Source organism: Podarcis cretensis (assembly GCF_951804945.1).
Source record: "Podarcis cretensis genome assembly, chromosome: 5".
In the NCBI taxonomy this organism is placed as follows: domain Eukaryota; kingdom Metazoa; phylum Chordata; class Lepidosauria; order Squamata; family Lacertidae; genus Podarcis; species Podarcis cretensis.
In genome coordinates, this window is record NC_137174.1 from 73,831,488 (window position 1) to 73,856,360 (window position 24,873).

A 24,873-nucleotide genomic window follows, 5' to 3' on the forward strand; every position below is an offset into this window, starting at 1 on the left:
GTTGTTGTTGTACGTATTTTATGTTTTTATCTTGTAATTTTATGTTGTGACCTACCCTGAGATTTACAGACGAAGGGCGATATACAGATTTAATAAATAAAAGAATAAAAGAAGGGCACATTTCAGAAGGGTGCTTTGCCTCTGTACCCTCCATTGATGCCTCTGAGTAAATGCACCTTCCTGGAGCAAGAACTTGGCAATCTTATTAATAGAAGTAGTACACTTACTTCTTCCCATAATGGCACCTCTTTGCTTAGTTTCAGAGTGGCAATTAAGTTAAAAAAAAAAAAACTCAGGCATTTTTATTGAAGTTAACTAAAGGGTAGAATGGTTGCTTCCTCCCTCTGTCTCTATTGCCTCCCTACAAGGTATCTTGTTCCTTAATTGAATATTGTGTGTCTCTCTCTCTCTCTCTCTCTCTCTCTCTCTCTCTCTCTGTGTGTGTGTGTGTGTGTGTGTGTAATACACACATACATCTATAATACCCACACACACTTTGTGATGGGTTCAGGACTTGGCTTTGCAACCTGTTTATAATTCTAGGCTTCAGCCCTGGCAATGTAATAAAAACAGCAACTAATAAATCCCTCAGTCAGTTACGAAGGTCCTAGGTCCTTACTTTTTTACTCTTGAATAAGTACAGTAAGCTCCCAGTCATTTTGGAAGAGGAGAAAAGATGCAGGGCTGCCGATGATCTTGACCTAAGCTTTGCCTGTATCTTGAATGCTGAATTGCCTGCTGAACAGCTAGGTTTTAAATCATTTGGGGGAAATGTCATAATTCTATCAGCAGTCAGAACGAGCAGCTGTAATATCTGGTTTTTAAGTGACAGGCCTGCAACAACCACCTTTATAAATATAGCAAGTTACTCACATATTTTGTTAAACTTAGGCAGTTCAGTTTGTAAATTTGGGGCAGAATTATCTAGAAATATAGCAAACTGATTTATTGCAACCCAGACCACTGGCCTCTCCAGTAGTTTTGTCTACTGACTGGCAGTGCCTCTCTTGAGTTCTGGGCAGGGGCCTCTCCCAGCCCTTGCTGGTGTCGCCAGAGAGTGAACCTGAAAATTACTGTATGCAATACGTGTGTTCTACCAGTGAGCCTCATATGAGGGCATAGGTCAGTTTAGGACATAACTATGGCTACAGAGAATTCCAAAACAAGGCAACCATTGTCATTGTGCAGCTCCTGCCCACAAAGTGCTTGTGATATGGAGACTCTGAACCGGAAGCGACACATCTACAGATCAGCTGTGTGGTGTTGCAAACAAAGCCTGTTCCCAGTCAGGCACCTTTTCCCATGGTGAAAGGGGGCTGGGAAGCCGGAAGGAAAATAAGAATGCCAGCTCCAGTGCCTGCGTATTTCCCTCCATTCTGGGGGCATAGCAGAATAGGGAGGCTGCAGATCCAAGGGTTCTCCCAATGTGCCCTCAGAATGCCCACTTTTTGTTATTACTACACATTGGAGTATTGACAACAGATTGGAACTGGCAGAGATTTCTGCACCTGCTTGCGAGGGAACAGTTGCTGGTACAGATTGCCCCCAAAATGCTGCATCCAGAGCATTGTGGGTGGCACAAAACATTTGTGACGGCATGTTTTCAAAAGGAAGGAAAGAACCACTGTTCTGTTCACAGTGATCTCCTGACAAATATGGCAGTGGAATTTGCCATACCCACTTGAAAAATAAAGCAACTGAACACAAATGCCCTAGCTGAGATCATGCAAGATAGAATCCATTTATTGTTTTTAAAAATTGCACTGAAGGAGATGTAGGCTTACAGTAGTAGCGGGAAACTGGTGGCCCTCCAGATGTTACTGAACTACAACTCCCATCCATCATCCCTGGCTACTGACCATGCTTCCTGGGGCCTGATGGGAGTTCAGCAACATCTAGAGGGTCCTGGAGGGTCAAAGGCTTCCCATACCTTAATCTGGGGAACAACAGTACAAAAGAGCTGAAGGGGAACGGCAAGTATTTTTACACAAGCAACATAAACTTTTGCAGTGAAAATGGAACTTTATGAAAATTCAGAGCAGCACTAGATCACCTGTGTCTTCGCAATGAGGGGTGTGGGTGGGTGTCCTTTGATAACCCGAAGGCTATGCCTTACGTATTTTGGAGGAACATATATGAAAAGAACAAGGAAGAAGAAAGGCAGAGAGTGGGATTTCAGGGCTTGTTTGTTCTGCTACAGAATTCACAGGCTATCTGGCTGCTGTGATATCAAGCATCCTGTTCATGCTGTGAAAAGAAAAACACACAAAGCAGAAGCCACACGTTGCTTTCAGGCTCAGCAAACCAAGGGGATGAAATGGCATCGCTGTGAATGGCTTTGGGGCTCATCAAAAGGAAGTCTCAGAACATCTCTGTCCAAGGTCAGAAAGGAACAAGATGCTTTCCCACAGAATAATCACTGCTCTGTTTTTGAAGCAGAGTGGCTGCTCTGCTCTAGGTGGCTGCTCGGCTCAACTTGTCAAACATGGGAATGCAACAGCAGGATTAACATAAAGATTCTTGGTATTCATAGCAGAGTTAAAAGCTTGGAAGCTGGGGCTACCTGGAGTTACCCAGTCCCACCGCCACTCTTTCTGTCTCATTCACACACCGCTAGCATAATTTAAAAGAGTAAAACAAAAAAACAGTTGGTCTCCATGGTAAAGGAAGATTTATGAAGATATTATGAAGAGCTTCTTCATATCTACAAGGACTCTAACCTAGTTAGATTCTAAGCTAGTTCTCATGGCTGCCTCAAGCAGGAGAGAGGGAAGAGGGCGAAGGCAATGAAGGTGTAGGGATGGAACTTTGGGCTTTGGCACGAAACCACAAAGTGTATTTCTCCCTATTAGTCTCAACCCTGCCCTCTGCTGACTGGAGGCATGCAAAGTTGCTTAAACTCGACAGATTTCCCAACTCCCTTTCCAGAGGGAGGCTCATGCAGACTTTTTAGTGCCACACTTTCCAGGCACAGGTCCGCCCGCACTTTAAAGCTCCATGTCTGAGTCCGTTCTCCAAGAAAACTTCATTTTTACTGCCGAATCAGAGAAAATGGCTATCCGCAGACAACCCAATAGTTCTTGGCTCTGATTCAGAGGTATAACATGGGTTTTCACAGGGAAAACTCCAGGACAAAAATAATAAAATAATAATAAATGTTCAGATATGGAGCTTTAAAGAGCAGAGCTGTGCCTAGAAATATGGCACAAAAGGAAGTCTGGATGAGCCCCAAGTCTCTTGCACCAGGGAACAAACCCAAAGCTGCTTGTTTTTCCATATTAATTTCCTGTAAGATTTATTTTTCACTTTAGGTGAAATATGGATTGATTTTGTCTCAAAATCCTTCCTGAAAAGCAATGAACCTCCAGCCCCCTACAACTCCCACCATCACTATCCATTGGCCATGCTGGCTGGGGCTGATGGGAGTTGGACTCCCATCACTATCCCTGGTGTACATAATGCACTGAACTGTGGGGATAGTATTTTTTAAGTGTCACATATAGCTAGACCCTGGAAGACAGAGTGAATGAGTAGATGAAAGCCATCACACGAACTTGATTGCTGAACTCAGGTCCTCCTAATCCAACACTTTCACATTCTTTCAACCTCAGCAGACTGAAAGTGCACCACAGAAAGTGCTGTTGCCTAGCATTCCCATGGTTTTCATCTAATCAAGTGGCCATTGTTGATGCCCCCGTCTCAGCTGCTTGTTTTCCCCTTCAGAGAGCAGGAAAGTATGAATCTGAAGCAATAAAGGCAGCAGGAGGGTGGGAACAAGCCTTCAGCTACCCCCAAGATCTTCCATGACAAACCTGAGCCCAACTACTTTTAATATATGAAGACGGCGAATGGTACATATATTGGTGTCCTTACAAAATACTATGCCCACAGTTCAGTGCATCATGTACAAGGAGGAAAGCTGGACACTTATGGCAGAAAAAGATAGTTGTCCATCTGTAATGAATGCCTTTGAGAAGATAGGATTTGTGTCATGTGGCTGCTGTCATACAATAAGCCACACCAACCGCATCAACACCATACAAAAGCGTTCTTACTGTCACATGTGAAAGCACTCCAAGGGTGTAAATAAAGCACTGCCGATTCTAGAAATGCCACAGCAGGTTTATATTATGGTCATGGCTCAGATTCAAGGGCACTCCTCAGAAAGTGGTTAAAAGAACTCCATCCTTTAACATCAGCTGAAGGCAAAACAAGATCAGCTGCCACCTTGAATTGATCACATTTATTCAATATTCTTCAAAATAAGCAAGAATTTTGTAGCACATCAGCAATCAAATAGAGCCACAAAAACACGCACACGTATAAATAAGATACACTATGTGAAATGCACAATATTGAAACAAAAATAATACTGTACAGTAACAACATTTGAGAGACAAACAGTTCAAATTAGGGTTTGCTTACTTGCACTATAAAAAACTTGACTTTTTAAAGAAAAATATAGATCCAATATAAAGGCCTGATCCTGAACACTGTGAAATCAATGGAAATTATATCATCCGCTCACTTCAAAGGCAGCAGGATCAATCCTTTGTTTGCCTTAATAGGCACTTCAATTGATCGTTTTTACAAAGCTTACCTTGAATACTATTACAAAAAATGTCAAACATCAACTCAAGAGAATGTTTCAGCAAAAGTTTCAGGAACATAATGCAGAAATAGGTTAGTTATCCATGCACAAAACAGGGAGAAAGCTAATTCATTCAGTTTAAGAATAATATTTTTTACTAGATTCCTTTTCACAAACACAAACATTTTAGACTTCATTTTTTTCAGTAATGGATATATCAAGTTTTACATTTTTCCTAAGTCTACTGAGAATGCTGGCACTGTTATGTCATTGCTTAACATATTGCATTCTGTCTGTAATAACCACAGAGGTTCATCATCTGAGTTTGGTAAAAGCACACACTATTGTTAAGATTAGAGTTTTCTAAAGCTGAAAGTACATTAAAAGGAAAACCATGAACTTCACAAATTCAGTTTTAAAATATTTTTCCCCAACTAAAAGCTGCAGAAAACTTGTTCTTAAATAATCTACAGAAAATTCTGGAGCCGCTAAACATTTTAAATTTCTTACACTTTCTTCGTCTTAAAAATATTTGAATTAATTCGGTAGCCCATCCTTTTGAAAAATAATCCAAAAAAGAAGAAAAGACCTGAAGTAGATTACAAATCTTTTGTTTTAATCAGTGTGACCAAGGGTTTGTCGTCAGGACTGTAGTCTTCATAAGCAATTGGAGTTGCATCATACATCGCAGGTCGAGATTTCTTTCCAAACCTAACCCCACCACAAAAAAAGGAAAAGAAGGATTTAGTGGAGATTGGTTGAACATTTAAACTTGTAGCAGTAACCCACTGTCCCAAGACAATATCAAAGAAACATCAAGCTTCATTTGAAATATGTACCGTATTTTTCGCTCTATAACACGCACCTGACCATAACACGCACATCGTTTTTAGAGGAGGAAAACAAGGGAAAAAACATTCTGAATGAAACAGTGGATGTATCATTTTTGTGCTTCATGCTGTGGCCACAGACATGTGATCTGATGGTGAATTTGGGCTGACCCAATGCAAAAATCCTGAGAATCCCTGTGGATCCATGCTTTGTAACCACGTTTTTGCACCATTGCAGCCCCAGGCAACAGTGGGTGCGTGATTTTTGGGGGGCAGGCTGTAGCCATGGACATGCTATGTGATCTGATGGTGAATTTGGGATGACTGAATGCAAAGATCCTGAGGATCCATGTAGATCCATGCTTTTTAACCACGTTTTTGCACCATTGCAGCCCCAGGCAACAGTGGGTGCGTGGTTTTTGGGGGGCAGGCTGTAACCATGGACATGCTATGTGATCTGATGGTGAATTTGGGCTGACTGAATGCAAAGATCCTGAGGATCCATGTGGATCCATGCTTTTTAACCACATTTTAAGTGGGGAGGGAAGGAAAAACACAGAAGGGACAAGGAGCAGGAGAGGGGTGTGCAGAGAAGCAGCTGGCTAAGAATGCAGGAGAGGGGTATAGGGAGGAAAGGAAGGCAAAAGTTTTCCATCACCTACCCACCCAAGCCAGCCAGCTCGCGCTCTCTCTCTCTCTCTCTCCCTTCTGCATGTTTTCAGCAGCACGGAGACACTCTGCTTTCCCCTCCACTTGCCTGGAGGGGAGGGGCTTTCCCTGCTCTTTGTTCCGTTTGAGCAAACACAGCAAGGAAACAGAGATGGGTGGGCAGTAAGACCCTGAGGCAGAATGCCGGAAAGCAGCCGCTTCCTCTATTCAGGTTTCCCTTCTAGGAGACCGCGCGATTTGATTTTTGCCTGCTTTTTTTGCCTCCCCTTGCACTATTTGGCTCCAGGGACCACACATTCGCTCAATAACATGCACAGACATTTCTCCTTCCTTTTTAGGAGAAAAAATCTGTGTGTTATAGAAGGAAAAATACAGTAGTCAAGTGCCAAGTATTCATGAAATAAGGACCTAAATCTAGTGAACTGGTAGAATGCAAACTTATGCAATCAGCAGAACCACCAGATGGTGACGTTTTTCCTAGATGGTAACACTTCTGGTCACAGGTAGGACTGGGAATTACTGAATGTCTGAATACCCTTCTTTTAGTCCCTATGCATACAAAAAAAGTACCATATTTTTTGCTCTATAAGACTCACTTTTTCCCTCCTAAAAAGTAAGGGGAAATGTGTGTGCGTCTTATGGAGCGAATGCAGGCTGCGCAGCAATCCCAGAAGCCAGAACAGCAAGAGGGATTGCTGCTTTCACTGTGCAGTGATCCCTCTTGCTGTTCTGGCTTCTGAGATTAAGAATATTTTTTTTCTTGTTTTCCTCCTCCAAAAACTAGGTGCATCTTGTGGTCTGGTGCATCTTATAGAGCGAAAAATACAGTACATTAAAGATGAGGTTTCAGCTTCACCTGCTCCTTGGTAAGGCATTTTCCTATGGATAGGGGGCAATCCTTCTTTGTGGGAGACCATTCTAATGCACAACTCTCCACCTGCAGTCTGATATGGTACAATCCAGGATAGGTTTTGCTATTAGGCTACTGTTGACTATATAAACTAAGGTTACCAGACATCCCCGTTTCCCAGGGACAGTCCCCGAATTTACAAATCAGTCCCCATACAAAACCCTTTGAAGTTGAAAAGTGTCCCCGGATTATTTGAAAAAAATCTGGTAACCTTCCTATAAACTGGCAACATACAGCTAAGCTCCTATGTTCCTACATTGCAGAAAGAAAGAAAGAAAGAAAGAAAGAAAGAAAGAAAGAGGAGAGAGAGAGAGAGAGAGAGAGAGAGAGAGAGGAAGGAAGGAAGGAAGGAAGGAAGGAAGGAAGGAAGGAAGGAAGGAAGGAAAGAAAGAAAGAAAGAAAGAAAGAAAGAAAGAAAGAAAGAAAGAAAGAAAGAAAGAAAACTGGCACAGTGGAAGCAGTGCTGCATGCAACAAACACAAGTCAGATTGGAAATCAATGCCTTATTACAGGGGTCACCAAACTTTTTCATCAGGGGGCCAGTCCACTGTCCCTCAGACCTTGTGGAGGGCCAGACTATATTTTGGAAAAAAAATAATGAACGAATTCCTATGTTCCACAAATAACCCAGAGATGCATTTTAAATAAAAGGACACATTCTATTTGATTCCCGGACCGTCCGTGGGCTGGATTTAGAAGGTGATTGGGCCAGATCCAGCCCCCAGGCCTTAGTTTGCCTACCCATGCCTTATTACATCTCTAGGTTACAACCAGGCCTGTTTTTCCCCCTTTACTCCAAACCAACCTGGCATGCCTGATGGAGGCAATAGCACTGCTGAATTCACTGTCAATGCTCCTGCAGTTGTAGAATTCCTCGTACGCTGGCCTGGATGAGCCTTGATATTCAATCCGGCTGATGCGACAAATCCCCACAATTAGGATGATCAGCATCAGGACAAACGCAACGCATAGGGCTCCGATTATGATGTAGAGAGAGTGCCGTGGCATGTTTGTCAGGCTCTCTGCCATGTGCCCAGACTTCCACTGTAAATCTAAAAGCAAGGAATATAATGGACATTGTTGATGAATTGTACAGTAAGCGGGTAATGGCACATTCACTCCCACCATATATATTTGTACCTTTAATGGAGTCGCATGAAGATTGAAGTTAGAAGGTGTGAAACTATTGCAAAACAGATACTTTTTACCATTTCCTTAATCCAGTGATGAGGAACCTGTGCGCCTCTAGATGTTGCTAGACATCTAGCAACACTGGATTAAGACATCTAGCAACTGGATTAAGGAAATGTGCTCATCGTCCTGAGGGACCCAAAAACAGAGGAAACCATTGACTGGTACCAAAGGATAGCATGGAACCTCTTTATGGATTAATGTAATGTAAGGTTACCAGACAACTCCCAACATCTTTGGCTGGGGCTGATGGAAGCTGGAGTTCACCAACATCTGGAGGGCCACAAGTTCCCCGTCCCTGGCACAGGTGTGGGTTTCTTCAAACAAGCATAAACTGAATTATATTTTGCTCAAATCTCACTTGTTCCTTCTCTGTGTCAGAACTAAGGTGACAGCTTGGTGCTAGGAGTGCTATATTCCACCATTGTTTATAACCTGCAGCCAAGCTCCTTTACAATTCTGGAATCAAAGTATCATTCTGAGATATTTGTTATCATACCACATAATCGAAAGCAAGTAATAAAAGCATATGGTTCCAACAATCTAGGCCTTTCATAGAAAGCCATTAAATTGCATATTATTATAATATGTAGGCACTGCATGGAATGCATTTCTAAAGGATTACTGCATGTCTCAGGATATTAAATCCATCTGCCAGACAGCCTATTGTCTACCACCTAAAGAGGCTGTCACTCACACATGGATTGTTCCCTCAATTAAGTCTATGCATGCCTATTTTAGTCATTACTATTTTCTCCTTTCAGCAGACCTTATGCCTTTATTTTATTTAGATATTTAGCATCCTGTTTTTCAACTAAAAATAAATATCCTCTTGATTGCTTCCAGTACATATTAAAATAATGGCTTGTATTCTTAGATAGTTAAGGCTGTAATCCTATATGCTCTTATGTGGGAGTAAATCCCACTGAATTTAATAGGACCCACTTTGAACAGACATGCACAGGATTATGGTGTTGAGGAAATTGATAGAAAGAAAGTTTCCCATTCCTTCGTTCTTCTTTCAGTCACCTGTGAACCCTGAAGAGCTTTTGGAGGGTTATAGGGCTTTCCAGAGTAATGTGGGATAGGTGTACGGGCTGCTTCAGGGAGGAGCAGATGGGGATAATACTTTTGTTCTGTTAACTGCTTTAACTTACCTTAGGACCCAAGCCAATATAATTCAAAAATTGCAGAAACCTGCAAAGCCCATTTGACCAGAGACTATATTGGAAAAGAAAATAATTAACATGTCCTGTGGTGAACAATGACCATCTGAGACTTGGTTAATTAAGAAAACCAAATGGTAATAAATACTTACGTATTTCGCAATTTGCCCCAACCCATCCACGTGGACAATGGCAAGTATACCCATTGGGTTGGTCTATGCACATTCCACCATGATGACAGGGGTTACTCTCACAGTCATTTATATTAATGTCACACTCTTCACCTTAAAACAAGGAAGGAAATATAGTTATGTGTTGCAGATATGAAAGCAAAATGGAATGCCTTCATCCCTTTCGACTGCAGACACTCAATAATCAACATGTTAGTGTAACTTACTCTCAAAAGATTAACTTAAGCAGTCATATTATCTATGATACAACAGATAATGGGCTCTTTGTAAGGAGAAAATTACATTTTTCTGCAAGGAGTTCTTAACTGCAACCACATTCACTGCATGCTACTTATTATTAAAACAATGGAATGAGGTATCTTCAGGGCTGCACAGGAATGAACAGTATTTAAAAAGCAATCAAAACACAGTCTGATGCAGGGCAGCAATCAAACTTCAGCAAGAAGTGGCTGGAATATACAATGGAATTAGATCATTGCAACCACATGAATCAAAGTAATGTCTTGCTTTGCTACTGGAACTCTGAACATGGAGTTGAAGATGCTCATGTTTTCTTAAGATTACAAACACCTGGGACTTCGAAAATGCTCTTACACATCTATAGAATAAAATCCTAGAGAAATAATATCTAACAAGTAGGGCTACTTTAAAGCTGGTGATCCCTGGGTGAAGTAGGAACTAGTAGTGGGTAAACCCTTTGTTTACTCTTGCTTTTATGAAAACACAATTTGATACTATAGACTTCTTGGTGATAAAAAATAGGGCTGTTTAAAAAGGAAAGTATCAGACTCATGGGGTGACTTAGGGAGAAGGGGTGAAGTGAGGGGCTTCTATCTGCAGAAACAATTTAAGCACCAAAGGGCTGGAGTAACTGGGAACTCATGATGGGGCATGGGATATTTGACCTTTAAAGGATGTCCAGTTTGTCACTTGTAAGGAAAAGAAAAGGTTTTGTAAAAAGCAATGTAGAAGAGAGGTATTCCACACTTTTCTTTATCTTTATATACCACTCTTTGTGCAGCAGAGTACATTTCTGGCGCCCAAACCACTTCTGGAGAATAAATTGGCTTGCAAGAATCCCAAAGCTGGCTATCCCTTCAAGGCATTCATACAACTATCAGAAAAAGCAAGGAGAGTGAAATGTCTTCACTTTACTGGTACAGATTACATGACGCTAACCTGGTTTATTTAGCAGCATTCAATTAGCATGTTGCCTTTTCAAATATTGTTTTCAAATGCCATATTGTTTCAGAAAGATATTGATTAAGTAATGGTTTAGCAGCTGTTTACCTTGCCAAGTTCTAATTAGCTACACATTTTACTTCTGAAAGTTGCAATATCTAATCACTTCTAACCAATATTAACAGCTCTTCTGTCAAAGCTAAATTAAACAGCACCCAAATTAATTGGGGCATACTCTCTTGCTATACATTTGTGCTCACAAGATTATCTTAAACTGCTTGCCTACTAAATGGACCATTTTCAAAGCTCTCTTTTAACTCATGTTCACCTTCTCATTCCCTCTTGGATGAGTCTATCCCAAGTCTCTTTCAGCAAATTCTCCCCCACTAATGGCAGGGATGCCGTTCTGTAAAAGTAACAGAGGGATTCTGAGAAGCCTGTTTCTCTTGCTTTGTTACTGAGATTGTGAAAAACACGCAAGACCATTAATCTAATGTAAAATTTATGGATTAAGACAGGATTGCAAGAATAAATGGCTAAAAAGAGCTATTCCACTGTGGAAAATATTCTATTTTATCATGCTTTAGATACTTAGATGGTGTGAACAAATGAGAACATTTGCAGTATACATTAAGACTCCCTATTCTGTACTAAGAGATCATGGAATGTGTTTTCTAGACATAGAGCACTTCTAATTCATTGTAGTGATAACAGAATCACAGTATGGCATTTATTCCAGATTGCAGTAGTGTTATACATTTTTCACCTTGAATGAAGGGGATACAGCCTGCAAGGGAGATATAATATATGAGAAACAATCTGTGTTAAGTGGTGCATTATATATGCGGTCTTAAAATTAGAATGAATACATGGCCATATCCTCCCCCATCATCTTCCATATGATTCCTGTATCTGTTTTAAATCCTGCAGGTCTTGTTCTCAGCTTGCTACAGTGCAGAGCTGAAACTTACTATCTTATCATACATTGGTCCTTATCTTTGTGTTTTTAAAGAGAGTGCTTATTAAATGGAAGCCTGAAGGAGAGAAAAAACAACATCAACCTGTAAATTGTTTGAAATATGTAGTCTCTGTTAGGTTGACATCGATGAGCATATACATTTCAGCAGTGGGTTTTCAGACACTACTTTCCGGGCTTGAGCTAAGGAAATAGTACAGCAGCTCTGTGAACTCAGGTCAAGCTTTATGGCACCTGATCTTAATATGTTTTTCTAGCTGGAAAGAGATTCACACACTGTGGGACAGCAATAGCCAGCACCTCAAGCTTCACATGCTCCTCGTGATCAAGCTGTTGAGAGTCTGAAGAAGCCTCTCTTTTCACCAACATGGCCAGGGAGATATAAGAAACCCTCTCCTGCTGTCCAAGTTTCAAGATATTGATTGTTATTTCTGCCACCATGAAATGATTCCCAGCAGTTTCCAGGGCAGGGCTTTTTTCCAGATGGAACTCAGTTACAGCACCTTTCAGGTAGGTGGGTGGGCGCCATTGCCATTATAAGAGAACGAGGGAGGTTTTCATGGTGAGTTCTGGCACCTCTTTTTCTAGAAAAATAGCACTGCTCCAGGGTATACTTCCATTACCTAAAGCAAAGGTGAGCAACCAGCAGCCACGACAATCACCTCCTGAAGCTGCCACATTCTTCCATACTACCCAGACGTCCTCCCTTCCTTGTTCATTTCCTCCATCCCCACCCCAGTTTTTAAATGTGTTTTCTGGTTTTATATTCTGGTTTTACTCTGTGAACTGCCCTGAGACCTGCGGGTATATAAATTCAGTAAACAAAAACAACCATTCTACTCCCCTCCCCCTTTCTATGTAATTTCAGAACAAACTGGAAGGGCAACTGTTTTATTTGCTAAAAATAAATTTACGTTTTCATTCTGGGTTAGTTTATTTCGATTTGTCTTTATTCAGGAGTTGTTAGTCCAGAACATGTGTTTGTGGCTCCACCCAACATTGGTTCTGGCTCTGCCTACCACCAGAATGCAGCCCCTGACAGCTCATCCCTGAAGAATGAAGCCCTCGATGGGGGGAAAGGGGACAGGCACTTAAGCCTGCAAGCCTAGGAAGAAAGACATGTATAAAGAGAGCCAGATTCATTTTTATAGAATACCTTCTCTGCTTCTCCTGCTTTGTCAGAAAGGCAATGAATATCTTTAGTGATAATTATTTTTTTTTAAAAAAAGTGGAGTAAAATATCTGGTATCTAAACTGGGCATCAGCAGAATAAGAGGAAAAGCAGGTGCAAATGCATTCAGTTGACATTTGTCTTCTTCTGTATAGTCTGATTAATAATTATGCATATTATGTAATTTCAAAGTAACTTGCCTGTAAATCCAGGTGCACAGATACATGTAGCATTTAGCCCTTCGCTGTCACAAGTACCACCATTCTGGCAGCTGATGTTAACACAAGGATCTTTGTATAATTCACAGTGTCTTCCTGGGAATATTAAGTGATAATAGATGATATTAGAATCGTACATTGTTTAAGGGCTGGAGCAGGTGGAAGCAGAATATAAAGAATACTAGCAGCCTCATACTCAGCGTTACCTGGGAATTCTATGGAAACAAAATGATCAGTGGCAGCCAAGTCCTATAATTTTAACCTGATTATTAGAAGATGGGATATACCAAAAAAAAAAAGGAAATCTCACTGGCGCCAAGTAGTTAATTTGTATCCTGAATCACCACCCTGGGATCTTTGGATAAAGGCTGGCATCAAAATTGAATAAATAATAATAATCACCCATCCCCTACTGACAATTTTGAGCCATTTTGAAAGGGTGGTGAGTAGTGCCCCTCATTTCTTCATGATTGATGATGCTCAATGCAAGGTAAACAAAGCATTGGCTATCCATGAACTAAATCTGGATGGGACCACTGAACCTTTTTGTACTTCCAAGGCCTGTTCACAGCCACGTAGACCCTTCTCAAAGCTTAATAAAGGGTTAGCTAAAAGACAAGACAAATGGAGGTGGTCTGTACAGATACCTTGATCTAGCTAAAGCACTCAGCACCTAAACCTTGTGTTATAGGATACATGAATCTGGTACTGGCAGCCCACAGGAGAATGATATTTACTTTCATATCCCTATGAGCACAACCAACAGTTCTATAATAAATACATGTACAAGTACTGCAGGCATCTATTGAATACTCACTGTGACTTCATGGATAACACACCCTCCCTCCTTAAAGCTGTTCTTTTTTCGTGGGTAAAAGATATATACATACATATGTATATCCTCTTTTTATCATGCTGCCCCTGAATAACAATGTTAACCACTCCAACCATTTCTTTTTTCAATATATATTTTAATAGCATGCCCTGCTTCTTCTGCACCTTCGAATAACCAATTAACTCTTTCCATTTGGAGTAAAATTCTCTAGCTCTGACAAGATTTTTTGTTGGATATCACGACTTCACTGACTTTTAATTGGCTATAATTGGGAGAAAAAGCTTTTTTTTCCCCTGAAGCAAGATAGTTCTCTGTGTCTTATTGCTAATTTTAGCATACTGCCATGATAGTGCAAGGGTGGGAAATGTAAATCCAAAGTAAGATTCAGCTGCACTTTTTAGAGATGTCAGAAAAGTAGCACGTCATACTACAGATGAGCCTCATAATGTTGGTTCCAAAAGATAATGAAACTTAAATGATGCACATCATGTTTATTAGGCAGGTTTACAGTAAGCCCACCTATGTTAAAGTAAAGCATCTCCTACCTTCATATTCTTTTGGCTCGGGTGGTGGTTAGGCATTGGAATATGTTTGTGTATTGGAGGGCAGGGTGTGGCCATCGCCTACCCCTCCACTTTATGGGTATTCCGGTAAAGGAATCCGGTGGTCGTGGATCCTGTCCGATGCCCTTGCTGGTGGCTAGGGCCATGGCATGACCCCCGGTGACATCAGGGGGAGCTTTCAGTTGTATTTGCATCAACAGCCTCCTCCCACTGGTGGTTAACCCTTGTTAGACTCACCCCTCCCTGAGGGGGTGGAGTCACGCTCTGTTGTTTTATCCAATGCCTAAGCCAATACCTCTCACATGCTGTCATCAATAAAGTTGTGGCCTTTTTTAGCCCATTAACCTAATATACTGTGTCCATGTGTCTTTTTTTATCCCCAAGCGAGTGGCGGGTCCTTGAATCACAACCCCACCTATGTTAAAGCAAAACATCTCTTACCTTCATATTCAGCAAGACATACACAGTCGTAGCTATTGACAAGGTCTCTGCAGGTAGCTCCGTTCTGGCAAGGGGCTGAAAGGCACTCATTATATTCCTCCTCACAATAGAGTCCGTGGTAACCTAAAAACATGTAACAAAGAAAACACAACATACCCTGAAAATGTGTCTCAGCATATGGCAAAAGCTTCACAATCGTGGATGGGACAGAGATGACTAGTAGCTGAAAATAACAATGTGTAGGTGCACCTTTAAAGCTATTTTGTCACGTATTGTACATGAAAGGATTTGGAGCTCAGTTTACGCTGGAAGCAAGACCTCCTTATACATTTCATACGTTGAACATCAGAAGCACTTTTGCCTGCTTCGAAGGCAGCCAAATGACCTCATTAGAAATCTAAGCAAGCCAGGAGCACGACAGAAGTATTGAAGCGAATGGACTGTATTTTCAGAATTCATTTTTTACACGGCTGTAGATCACATTTATTAGGTGGGTTTAGCACCTAGAACGAGCAGAAATCTTAGTGATGTATAATGCCACTTTATATAATGAAACTAGATCTCACTCCAGCACAACTCTGAAGTGTAACTCAAATAGCAAACTGCAGGATGTAGAGTAGCTGTCACTTGTCTGAAGTGGGTAAAGATAGGGCAGTCTGAAGACAGAGAAGCATACTTGGTTCAAGCTGGTAAAACAAGGACGAACACCATTTCACATGTAAATGAACAGTAAGTGCTACCAATCTGCTCAGCAAAATTTTGGCACAGCTTACATTGTGCCCTTTTATTATTACACAAAGCAACAGTTTCATAGAATACAGCATGGATTAAGCATTATCAGTTATTCTACTGTGTTCTACAGAGCTGCAGTCCAATGCATATGTAAATAAATGAGGAATTATGTATACTTTACTTCTACTGCTATGCTTCTAGCAAACTTTTATTATACATGGAAGCCACTGAGTAATCACTGCAGCTGCCCCCACCTTCATTTAACTGCCTCAGATTAGCATACAATCTCCTTTTAAGCCTTATTCATTCAAATCAGAAGGGGCAGCAACTATGACTGGTGAATTGTAGCCATTATTTTCCTTATTAGAACACCAGGCATCCACTACTACTCTTATTAAACCAGGGAGGCCTTTCACCATTCATATATTTGCATCATTCAAAAACATCCTAAGCTTGTCCATCAGGTTTTAATTCACTAATTCAGGCAAACAGAAATCTTGGCTTGGATTCAAAGGTTGCAAATTTTGGTGTGGACTTTTTGATAACAGGGAGGCCAAAATATAAAATAACCAGCAGCAAATATATATATGCTATTATTGTTTTTATTATTCTTCAGTAAGAGTGGCTTGGATCCAAAGGTCCCTTTGTGCAAGTATTGCTACATGCGCACAGCAAGGCTCACTGATTACACACACACGCACACGCACACACGCACACACACGAGTTTCTTGTGTCCATAAAGATCAGGGGACCCTCTAGAGCAGCATTTTGGGGAAATCAGGGGGGTGGGGACTTCCCCATGAGCAGAAGTGTCTCCCACTGACACAGCAACATCCTTGGGTCCAAGCTGCGCTGTTAGTCACTAACCGTTAATTTATCTATTATAATCATCATTATGTATTTGCTTCATTTGTCGTTGTTTTTTATTCCAGCCTTTTCCTGCCAGTTGAGAGTTCAGACTAAAACCTATTTCTTTTCAATTTGTTTGCTTGAAGTTGGAATTGATACTATTGAAAGAGCAGAACAGGCTTTTCTAGAAATTGTTTTCATTTTAATGTTTTTTTTTTACTATCTTGTTCTCATTTCCTCTGAGGAACATATAAATGGGGCGGCCCATTTATTTAATTAAAAAAATAAACAGCAGCACAGGCTTTTTCACTGCGTGAAAGCTCAAGTAAAACTTTGAATGGCAAACATGCTCTGTCAACACTGTATATATTACTCAAGAGAAATCCAAGTGATTTTTTTTTTAGGGCTCTGGTCAAATAATAAGCAAGACTTACTCATACTCAAGAGCAAACCTATTGAAATTGGTCATTAATCATGACTAATTGACTCCCAGTGGGTTTGCTCCAAGTATGACTGAGGCTGGATCCAGCCCTTTGTGCCATAGAAACAAAAGGCTTACTCATTATTTCACTAGAGTCCTGAAATCAATTGGATTTCACATGATTTCATGTCCTCATAAGGGATAAATTGCCATTACTTTGTGGCCATTCTTTAATAAGACACAGTGGAGCAGGCACTAGAAAACTACCATATGCAGGCTTAACCTGAATTCTTATATAGAAAATAAAACAACACCAAGAAAATGCTCTTGTAAATAAATTCATGTAACTCTCAATATATGCATACCTCTGAATTATATGTGACTGAAAAAGTCCCCCCCCCTTTCCCCCAAACAGCCTTGGCTGTGAGGAAACACTCTGATTTACATGTTAAATTAATGACTTGTTTTACAAAGGAGCATCAACCTGTTCTATAGGGCAACCAGTTGAAGACTGCAAGTCTGTGCTGAAAATACCATTTGTCTCCACTAGAGGGTGGCTTCCACCTACCACACTTCTTAAATTTCAAGAAGGGAGGACACCGCATTTTCATTCAGCTAGTTAGAAAAATGTCAATTCCACCTCTCCTGATGTCAGCCGAAAAAAAATGCTATTTATAAGAATAAGATGAAGCTCTATAAAGGCAAAGGAGAGTCTTCTCCCATGTGCAAGTCACCTCTAAATTAACAAACAAAAAGTTTTTATATTCTGTAACTTTCTTTTTTAAATGCAAGTTCGGAATAGGTTTTTAACACACAAATAAAACGATTAGTTCCCTTCCCTGCATAGCAGCCGCCAGGAAAACCAGTTTTGCTATGAGCAAGGGTACGAGAGTAACTAACCCATAGAGGCCTTGGAAAAAGTGAGAAAGTGATGCAACCTCAAGTTATGGATGTGATACTAGGAGAGGTGACTTATATACAGGGGTTGATGATTCTCACGTGATATGTCAGATTAATAACCGGGTATAAAATGCACTTCTGGGTATAAAAGGCAACTGTATTTGGGGGAGAGGGTTGCCAGTACAGAAACATTTGCAAGCAGGAAAGGATGGATCCAAAGAGACACTGTTTTTACTTTTAATCACGTGTTAAGAAAGGGAACAGAGGTGCATCCACTGGCCGGGTCTTCACAGTGGAATATGTGAAACGGGTCCTGTGTGTAGTTGTATATAGTGTAACAGTATGACCACAGAGGGGGTTCTCACCACATGGAAGGACTTACGCACAAACAGCTGTGTATGCGTACAGAGAAGCTTTTACACTGAATGAATGGGCTGAGCCAGTGCGCCCATTTCCCATTTCATTCGGTTCAACGAACACACACACACAACTGGAAATGAAAACAGGGTTAATGTCTCCTAATATGGATCCCCTTCACCATCTCGTTCATCTCACTTCCTTTCCGTGAATTATCGCAGTTTAGTGCTTTCAGGCAACACATTAATTCAGAAGCATGAGTGACCTGATCACTATTCGGAACGACCAACATTCTGCCTCCAACCAATGTTGAGCTAACCACCTGTAAAAATTTGTACATCAGCTTTTTTCATGCATCTCATCTTACGATCCCTGAAAGCCCTGCCGAAATATGAATCCCATTTTCAGACTTGCAAAATATATTTAATTTGTGGAAAGTGCTACATAGCTAAATATTACCAATTCCACCCCGTAATGAATCCATAGTAATTAGGTAAATATGCAGAAGTCAGCATAGCCTGCAAACCTTGCATGTTTGCCTGCTTATTTGGTACTGTAGCTGTGGTGGCTTGAGGCACATCTCTCCATGTGAATAATTCCACAAGGCCACCTGCAAAATGCCATGGGCATTTAACTATTTATGTAGAAGAGCTGCAGCTCAGTGGTACAGCATCTGCTTTTCATGTAGAATGGTTCCAGAAACCCTGTTCCATGTTCAGGAACAAGAGGCTGGAGTCCTTTGTCTTTGTCACAAAAGGGTGACATCAAGCAGCAGACACCATGTCACATGTTTTACGTTCAAAACCAGACTTTGGTTTAAAATTAATGACTGTCTGGGAGTATAGTCTGCTGGACCAGGATTTTAGCTGCAGTACAGAGTCCCTGATTGCCAGCTCTCAAACACTGATGTCATCACTGGCAGAACAGAATCACATGTAAGACATGTTTTGGAAAGACTGCCTCTCATTGCCCCAGCCAACCTCTGAACATAGAGCTTCTTGAAACGATTGCAGACATCTTTGCAAATCGAGCAGTCTTTGCAAATCGAGCACGTGCCAAGTGTTTCTTAGCAAGTGGTTATCTGAGTATTTGAATATGCATAAGAGGGAAGCCTACAAAGGGGGAGGGGAACAATGCACAAGCCTCTTTGACAGTGGCATCTTTGCAGTAAAAAAGAGGAAACGACCTCATGAATTTGCCTTTCTGCTTTTTCTCCTCTTTCTCCAAATGGAGCTTTTTGATGCTCAACACATCTCCCTCTTAAATCCTCTGCATATGTAACTCAGAGCCCTGCGTACTCTTTCATATTATCAGTAGCTCCAAGGTACCTTTAGAGCACATGTACCTTTTTCCTTTATGCACGAAGAACTGCTTAAAGATCAGAGAGTACACAAAGCACGCACACAAAAAACTCCGAAACCACAGTTGCATCAGGAAGCTCAGAAGCTGCTCTCTTGGCAGCCTTGATGCTGTATGTTGCACACTAAAAGAAACAAAAGCCATGCTGCCACCTTTCTTTCCCATTGCTTGCTGCCTAGAAAATACCAGTCTGACTGCTAGCCAGCAAGCAACTGAACACTATTTCCAACATGCTAAAATATCTTGCTGTGGATTTGCAGGAGGAATGGAGGGTTCTTTGATTACCAGAACTAAACAGAATTTCTAGGTTTCTTTCTTCCCTGATTCATCCATGATAAACGGCACAAGCAATACATCTTAGCCAGCTGTCCCATGAAAAGCCTTTTCAAAGACACTATTTGGGAACACCATTAGCAAATCATTATTTTCTGTTACGGGGTGTGGAAGACTGGTAGAGCATCTGCTTTGCATGCAGGAGGTCCCAGCATCAGTTCTCAGCATCTCCAGGTAGGACTGGAAGAGACACACCTGGAACCCAAGAGAGCTGCTGGCAGGCAGAGTAGAAAATGGAGCAGGATGGACTAATGGTCTGACTCAGTATGAGGCAGTTTCCAATGTTCCTATGTGGGAGCCTTTTTCAGCCTAAGGGCTGTATTTCCCCCATGGCCAAGTTTCTGAGAGCCACATGTAGGTGGTGATCAGGGCCACTCCAGTGTGGCCTGAATTTCTGAGAGAATGGGTGAGACTTGTGTGAAACTACTGCTTTCCGGGGGCACCTGCAGCCACTGAGCCTGACACTATTTATTCCATCCATCAAATATTCTCTTAATGAAAGTCACAGAAGGGCAAAACTGAAAGATGTGTTGAGAGTGTGGAAGGGGAGAGAACAATTAAGAGTCACACTGAAAGACCTACACTGGCTCTCAGCATGTTTCCGAGCACAATTTAAAGTGTTGTTGCTGACCTTTAAAGCCCTAAACGGCCTCGGTCCAGTATACCTGAAGGAGCGTCTCCACCCACATTGTTCTGCCTGGACACTGAGGTCCAGCACTGAGGGCCTTCTGGTTGTTCCCTCGCTGTGAAAGCCAAATTACAGGGAACCAGGCAGAGGGTCTTCTCGGTAGTGGCACCCCACCCTGTGGAACGCCCTCCCACCAGATGTCAAAGAGAAAAACAACTACCAGACTTTTAGAAGACATCTGAAGGCAGCCCTGTTTAGGGTAGCTTTTAATGTTTAATAGGTTATTGTATTTTATGATGGGTGGGGTATAAATAAATTATTATTATTATTATTATTATTATTGCACCATTCCTGCTCAGAAAGCTCTCCCCCACCCCACCCCAATAATTAGCACTGGACCTATTTTATGGGGAAGGGACACTTAGCATGGGCATAAGAAGCAAAGTGCATAGAAACACGCAAAAGGAGCACAAATATAAACTCAGAAATATTCCGCAGCTAGGAGGAAATATATATGTTGCAAGAGATATTATTCAATTGCTACTATGCATGCCCCTGGAAAACCTATACACCAACGCGCATTTCAAATAAATTAAAGGCATAATTTGATAACTGGCTGCTCTTTTAAGCTAAAACTCTACACTCTTTTTTTTTTTAAATAATTTTTATTAACCGGTCAGTCAAATCAAATCAAATCACATCACATAAATTACAAATTACAAAGCCGAATTTTAAATTTTGTTGAGGGAACCCATATTTCAAGATCCGAAGGGGGATTCTGATCATCTTCTTGCCACTGCGTTAATGTCCAAATCAATCCAAACAAAGTTCATAATTCTATCCAGTCTTATCTTGCTGTTTCCACATCACATCTATATATATTTTCTCTTTTTTCTTTATGATCTCTTCTGATAGTCTCCTTAAGCCGATAAACACCAATAATAATCCTGTGTGAATTTTTCCATTCTTCCAATCCTCAAATCGAGATGGTTTCCATATATCATCGCCTTCATAGATAACAGCGCTCTTTCCATCATTAATTACAGAACTGTCGTTCTTAAGTCCCACTGAGGAGTTTCACCCACAATATAAAAACAGCTCTATTTCTCTATTTCTCCTCTCAGACTCAAGTCCTCCGACAGAACTTCCCAATATGGCGACGGAATTTTTAACTGCATCATTCCAAAGCCCTTATACATTCCATGCTCTTCTTAAAACATGCTTTGGTTCGAAAGTTTATCTCCAGACAGCCTTAAATCCACAGCTTAAGTCCTTAAAATGACATTTCTGACTTGTGAGGGGGGGAATTCTTGTTTAATCACATAAGGGAAAGAAAGGAAAGTTTTTTTTCCCCTCCCCCATCAGTCCCTTTGCCATACCGAGTCTTGGCGTATCTTCTCATGATTTATACTTGTTCCTCCGACTCGTCTTGTTTTATCAGAGATCTCTTCTGTTAGCAGTCTTTACTTCCCCTTCTTCCTTGAAACATGTGCATTCGTTTCATCCAAATTGTTTCTTTTGAAGTTCTTGCAGCTAGTGGCGCGGATCAGAGACGGCGTCCAGGAGCGCCGAAATCCCACAGGAGGGCATTGTGCCTAGTGCCCCCATCCCCACAAATTCGGGGGTGGTATAGGGCACAGCAGGCAAGGGCAGTCCCCCACCACAATCCTGGGGGGGGGGGTAGGGAGGCTATTTACTCCCATCACAACCTCCAATTTACCTCGTGTGGGTCGGAGAGATGTTATTGTCAGCCATCTTCTGATGCGCCCCTAGTGGTCCCTCAAAACTCTACACTCTGGACTTGATACTGAGTTTAAAAGTCACACCGAATTTGGTCAGTTCCAACTCTGTTCCTTAAGTCTGCACTATGATCGGCACCAACACAAATGCACTCATCATTTGTTTTGCTTTTCATCACTTTACTCCAACGGTCCTCAGTGACCTGAGAGCAAGAGCACCACAGATCCTAAAAGGCGAAAGAGAGCAAGGGAAGCATTTGATCGGCAGCAGTACCACAAAGATCACAGAATCAAGTTCCTCCATCCCTGCTAAAGCCTGAAAGGGGAAAGTAGGATGCTGGTTTAGAAAATAGGCCTTTATGTAGAACTGCTGTGAGAGCTCCAACCTTTATTATTTTGTCACTGTAGCTTTTTTTAGCTGAATACAGAACAGAAAAAGTCGTATATAGTATATAGACAATGAATCAGCATGTTTCCACCACCTTTACCCTATATTGTTGTGAGTATGGGAAGTTAGCCTGCATTGATGAATAAGTTCCTTCTAACTCCTGGGGTCCTGGATCTAGCAAGGGCTAAAATCTAATGAAGGATTCCATTGTTGCACTAGTCAGGCAAGTTTCTTTGGGAGTTAAGAGTCCTAAGGACCATCTAAAAAAAGAATATACCGTAGTATAGGTAGCAACTATTTTAAGTGCGTCAGATATGTGCGCGACTACACATTGCACCAAACCCAGAAGTGACCCGAAAATGACACATAAAGGGGGGGAGGGCAAGGCAGTGGCAGAATGGGTTTTTGCAGGCTTTTTCAATGGTGTTTCAAATACACACAATTTGACTTAAACGCATGGTGCCCTGGAATATAACCACCGCAGGGAGTTGCCTGTATAACAAAAGAGGCTGCTCTTTGTCCTCCGAGCAAAAGGGTGGGCCTTTTCCCCTCCTCACCTGGCTGATACTTAGAAGGACAATAGCCAAGACGGTGGTGTGTAAGCAGGGCTAAAAGTAGGCAGCAGCCGGAGAGACAGAATTATGCTTGATTTCTGCTACATAGTGGTACCTCGGGTTAAGTACTTAATTCGTTCCGGAGGTCCGTTCTTAACCTGAAACTGTTCTTAACCTGAAGACCACTTTAGCTAATGGGGCCTCCTGCTGCCGCCGCGCCGCCGCTGCACGATTTCTGTTCTCATCCTGAAGCAAAGTTCTTAACCTGAAGCACTATTTCTGGGTTAGCGGAGTCTGTAACCTGAAGCGTATGTAACCTGAGGTACCACTGTATTCAAAGGCTGTGACTATGACAAAAGCAAGACCTTTGGGGAAGGGGGGGGGGTTGTTAATGCTGTAAGACCATCCATATTAGGTTCAGGCTGTAAATATGTGTAAATAAACCACCTATCATAAAGGCATCACCATCTCTGCTGTCTCACATTCCAAGGAAACAGAAACCTGGCAAAGTGTCTGGAATCTCGCACTACGCAGAGATCGGGGTGGTGTGCAACAATATTTTCTTTACAATGCATGGCCTCTCATGTCAAAATGGTTGTAAAACCTACTATTTCATGGGCACTGTGCAAAACAGTCATATTATAAAGCGTGTTTTTTTCAATTTTCTGCAAATACAAATAACATACAGCTGTAATCACCTCATCCAGCTATTTTTCCTCCTGTGATGAGTAAAACCTGCATCTGTAAAAGTAAGGTGTTTTGGTGTGTGTTTTCAAATCATATTGCTACTTAATTTAGTGTTATCACTTTAAAATTGGTATCCTAGAACAGTATTGTTAAAATGTCAGATCAGATACCAGACAAGCTATACAGAAAACAATTTGCATGTTCATTCTGTGTGGGGTTTTAAAAAAATAAATATAGAATGCATCAATACCTATCATTATAGCACACTGAAACTAATGTATTGCCGGCATGCTTATACTAAAGAGAAAAAAGGAAGCAATTTCCACCTACATGTTTCTCGATGCCAAGAGCATCTGACGGAATGCAGGAGGGCCATACAAACCTGGGATACAGAGGCATTTGTAACTTGTTCCGACACTGCGGCAGATGCCATGGGCACAAGGATTGAGAGCGCAGAAGTCGATCAGCTGGGCACAGGTAGTTCCTGTAAATCCTGGGCTACAACTGCAAGAATAGGAAAGCCGGTCTGTGTAACACGTCCCATTGTTCTTGCAAGGAAATGAAGCACAGGCGTCTACTTTTTCCTCACAAGATGTTCCCAGGTACCCTAAAACAAAACAAGTGGAACTTATTTGCATGCACACATTTCATTTACCAAACCTTTGTCAAAGCATGGAGCCTTGACACCATTTAAAAACAGATTTTTTATTTTTTTTTGCTAGAGTTATCCTAACACATGCTTAGATACAGATACAAGGACTGCCTCTCCCCATATAAACAGACTTGGACCCTGAAATCATCATCTGAGGTTCTTCTTCATGTGCCTCCTCCACAAGAGTTCCAGGGAGTAGCAACATGAGAACGGGCCTTTTCTGTGATGGCTCCCCATTTGTGGAATGCTCTCCCAAAGGAAGGCCCGCCTGGTGCCTTCACTGAATAGGCAAAAGTGTTTCTCTATTACCATGACTTGGGCTGATTAACATTCTATAGTT

At 41.4% G+C, this 24,873-nt stretch overlaps 1 protein-coding gene across 1 annotated transcript in view; it reads right to left on the reverse strand.

The window, feature by feature from the left end:
* Positions 1 to 1,994: 1,994 nt before the first annotated feature.
* DNER (delta/notch like EGF repeat containing) overlaps positions 1,995 to 24,873 on the reverse strand; it is a 119,164-nt gene continuing 96,285 nt past the window's right edge. Inside the window, exons 8-13 of the mRNA XM_079977869.1 lie at positions 24,264 to 24,488; positions 14,935 to 15,057; positions 13,078 to 13,191; positions 9,510 to 9,641; positions 7,806 to 8,052; positions 1,995 to 5,302 (exon numbers count right to left, since the gene is read on the reverse strand). Of these exons, the coding sequence (XP_079833995.1) occupies positions 5,191 to 5,302; positions 7,806 to 8,052; positions 9,510 to 9,641; positions 13,078 to 13,191; positions 14,935 to 15,057; positions 24,264 to 24,488 (953 nt within the window). The 3' untranslated portion in view covers positions 1,995 to 5,190. The remainder of the gene's footprint in view (positions 5,303 to 7,805; positions 8,053 to 9,509; positions 9,642 to 13,077; positions 13,192 to 14,934; positions 15,058 to 24,263; positions 24,489 to 24,873) is intronic.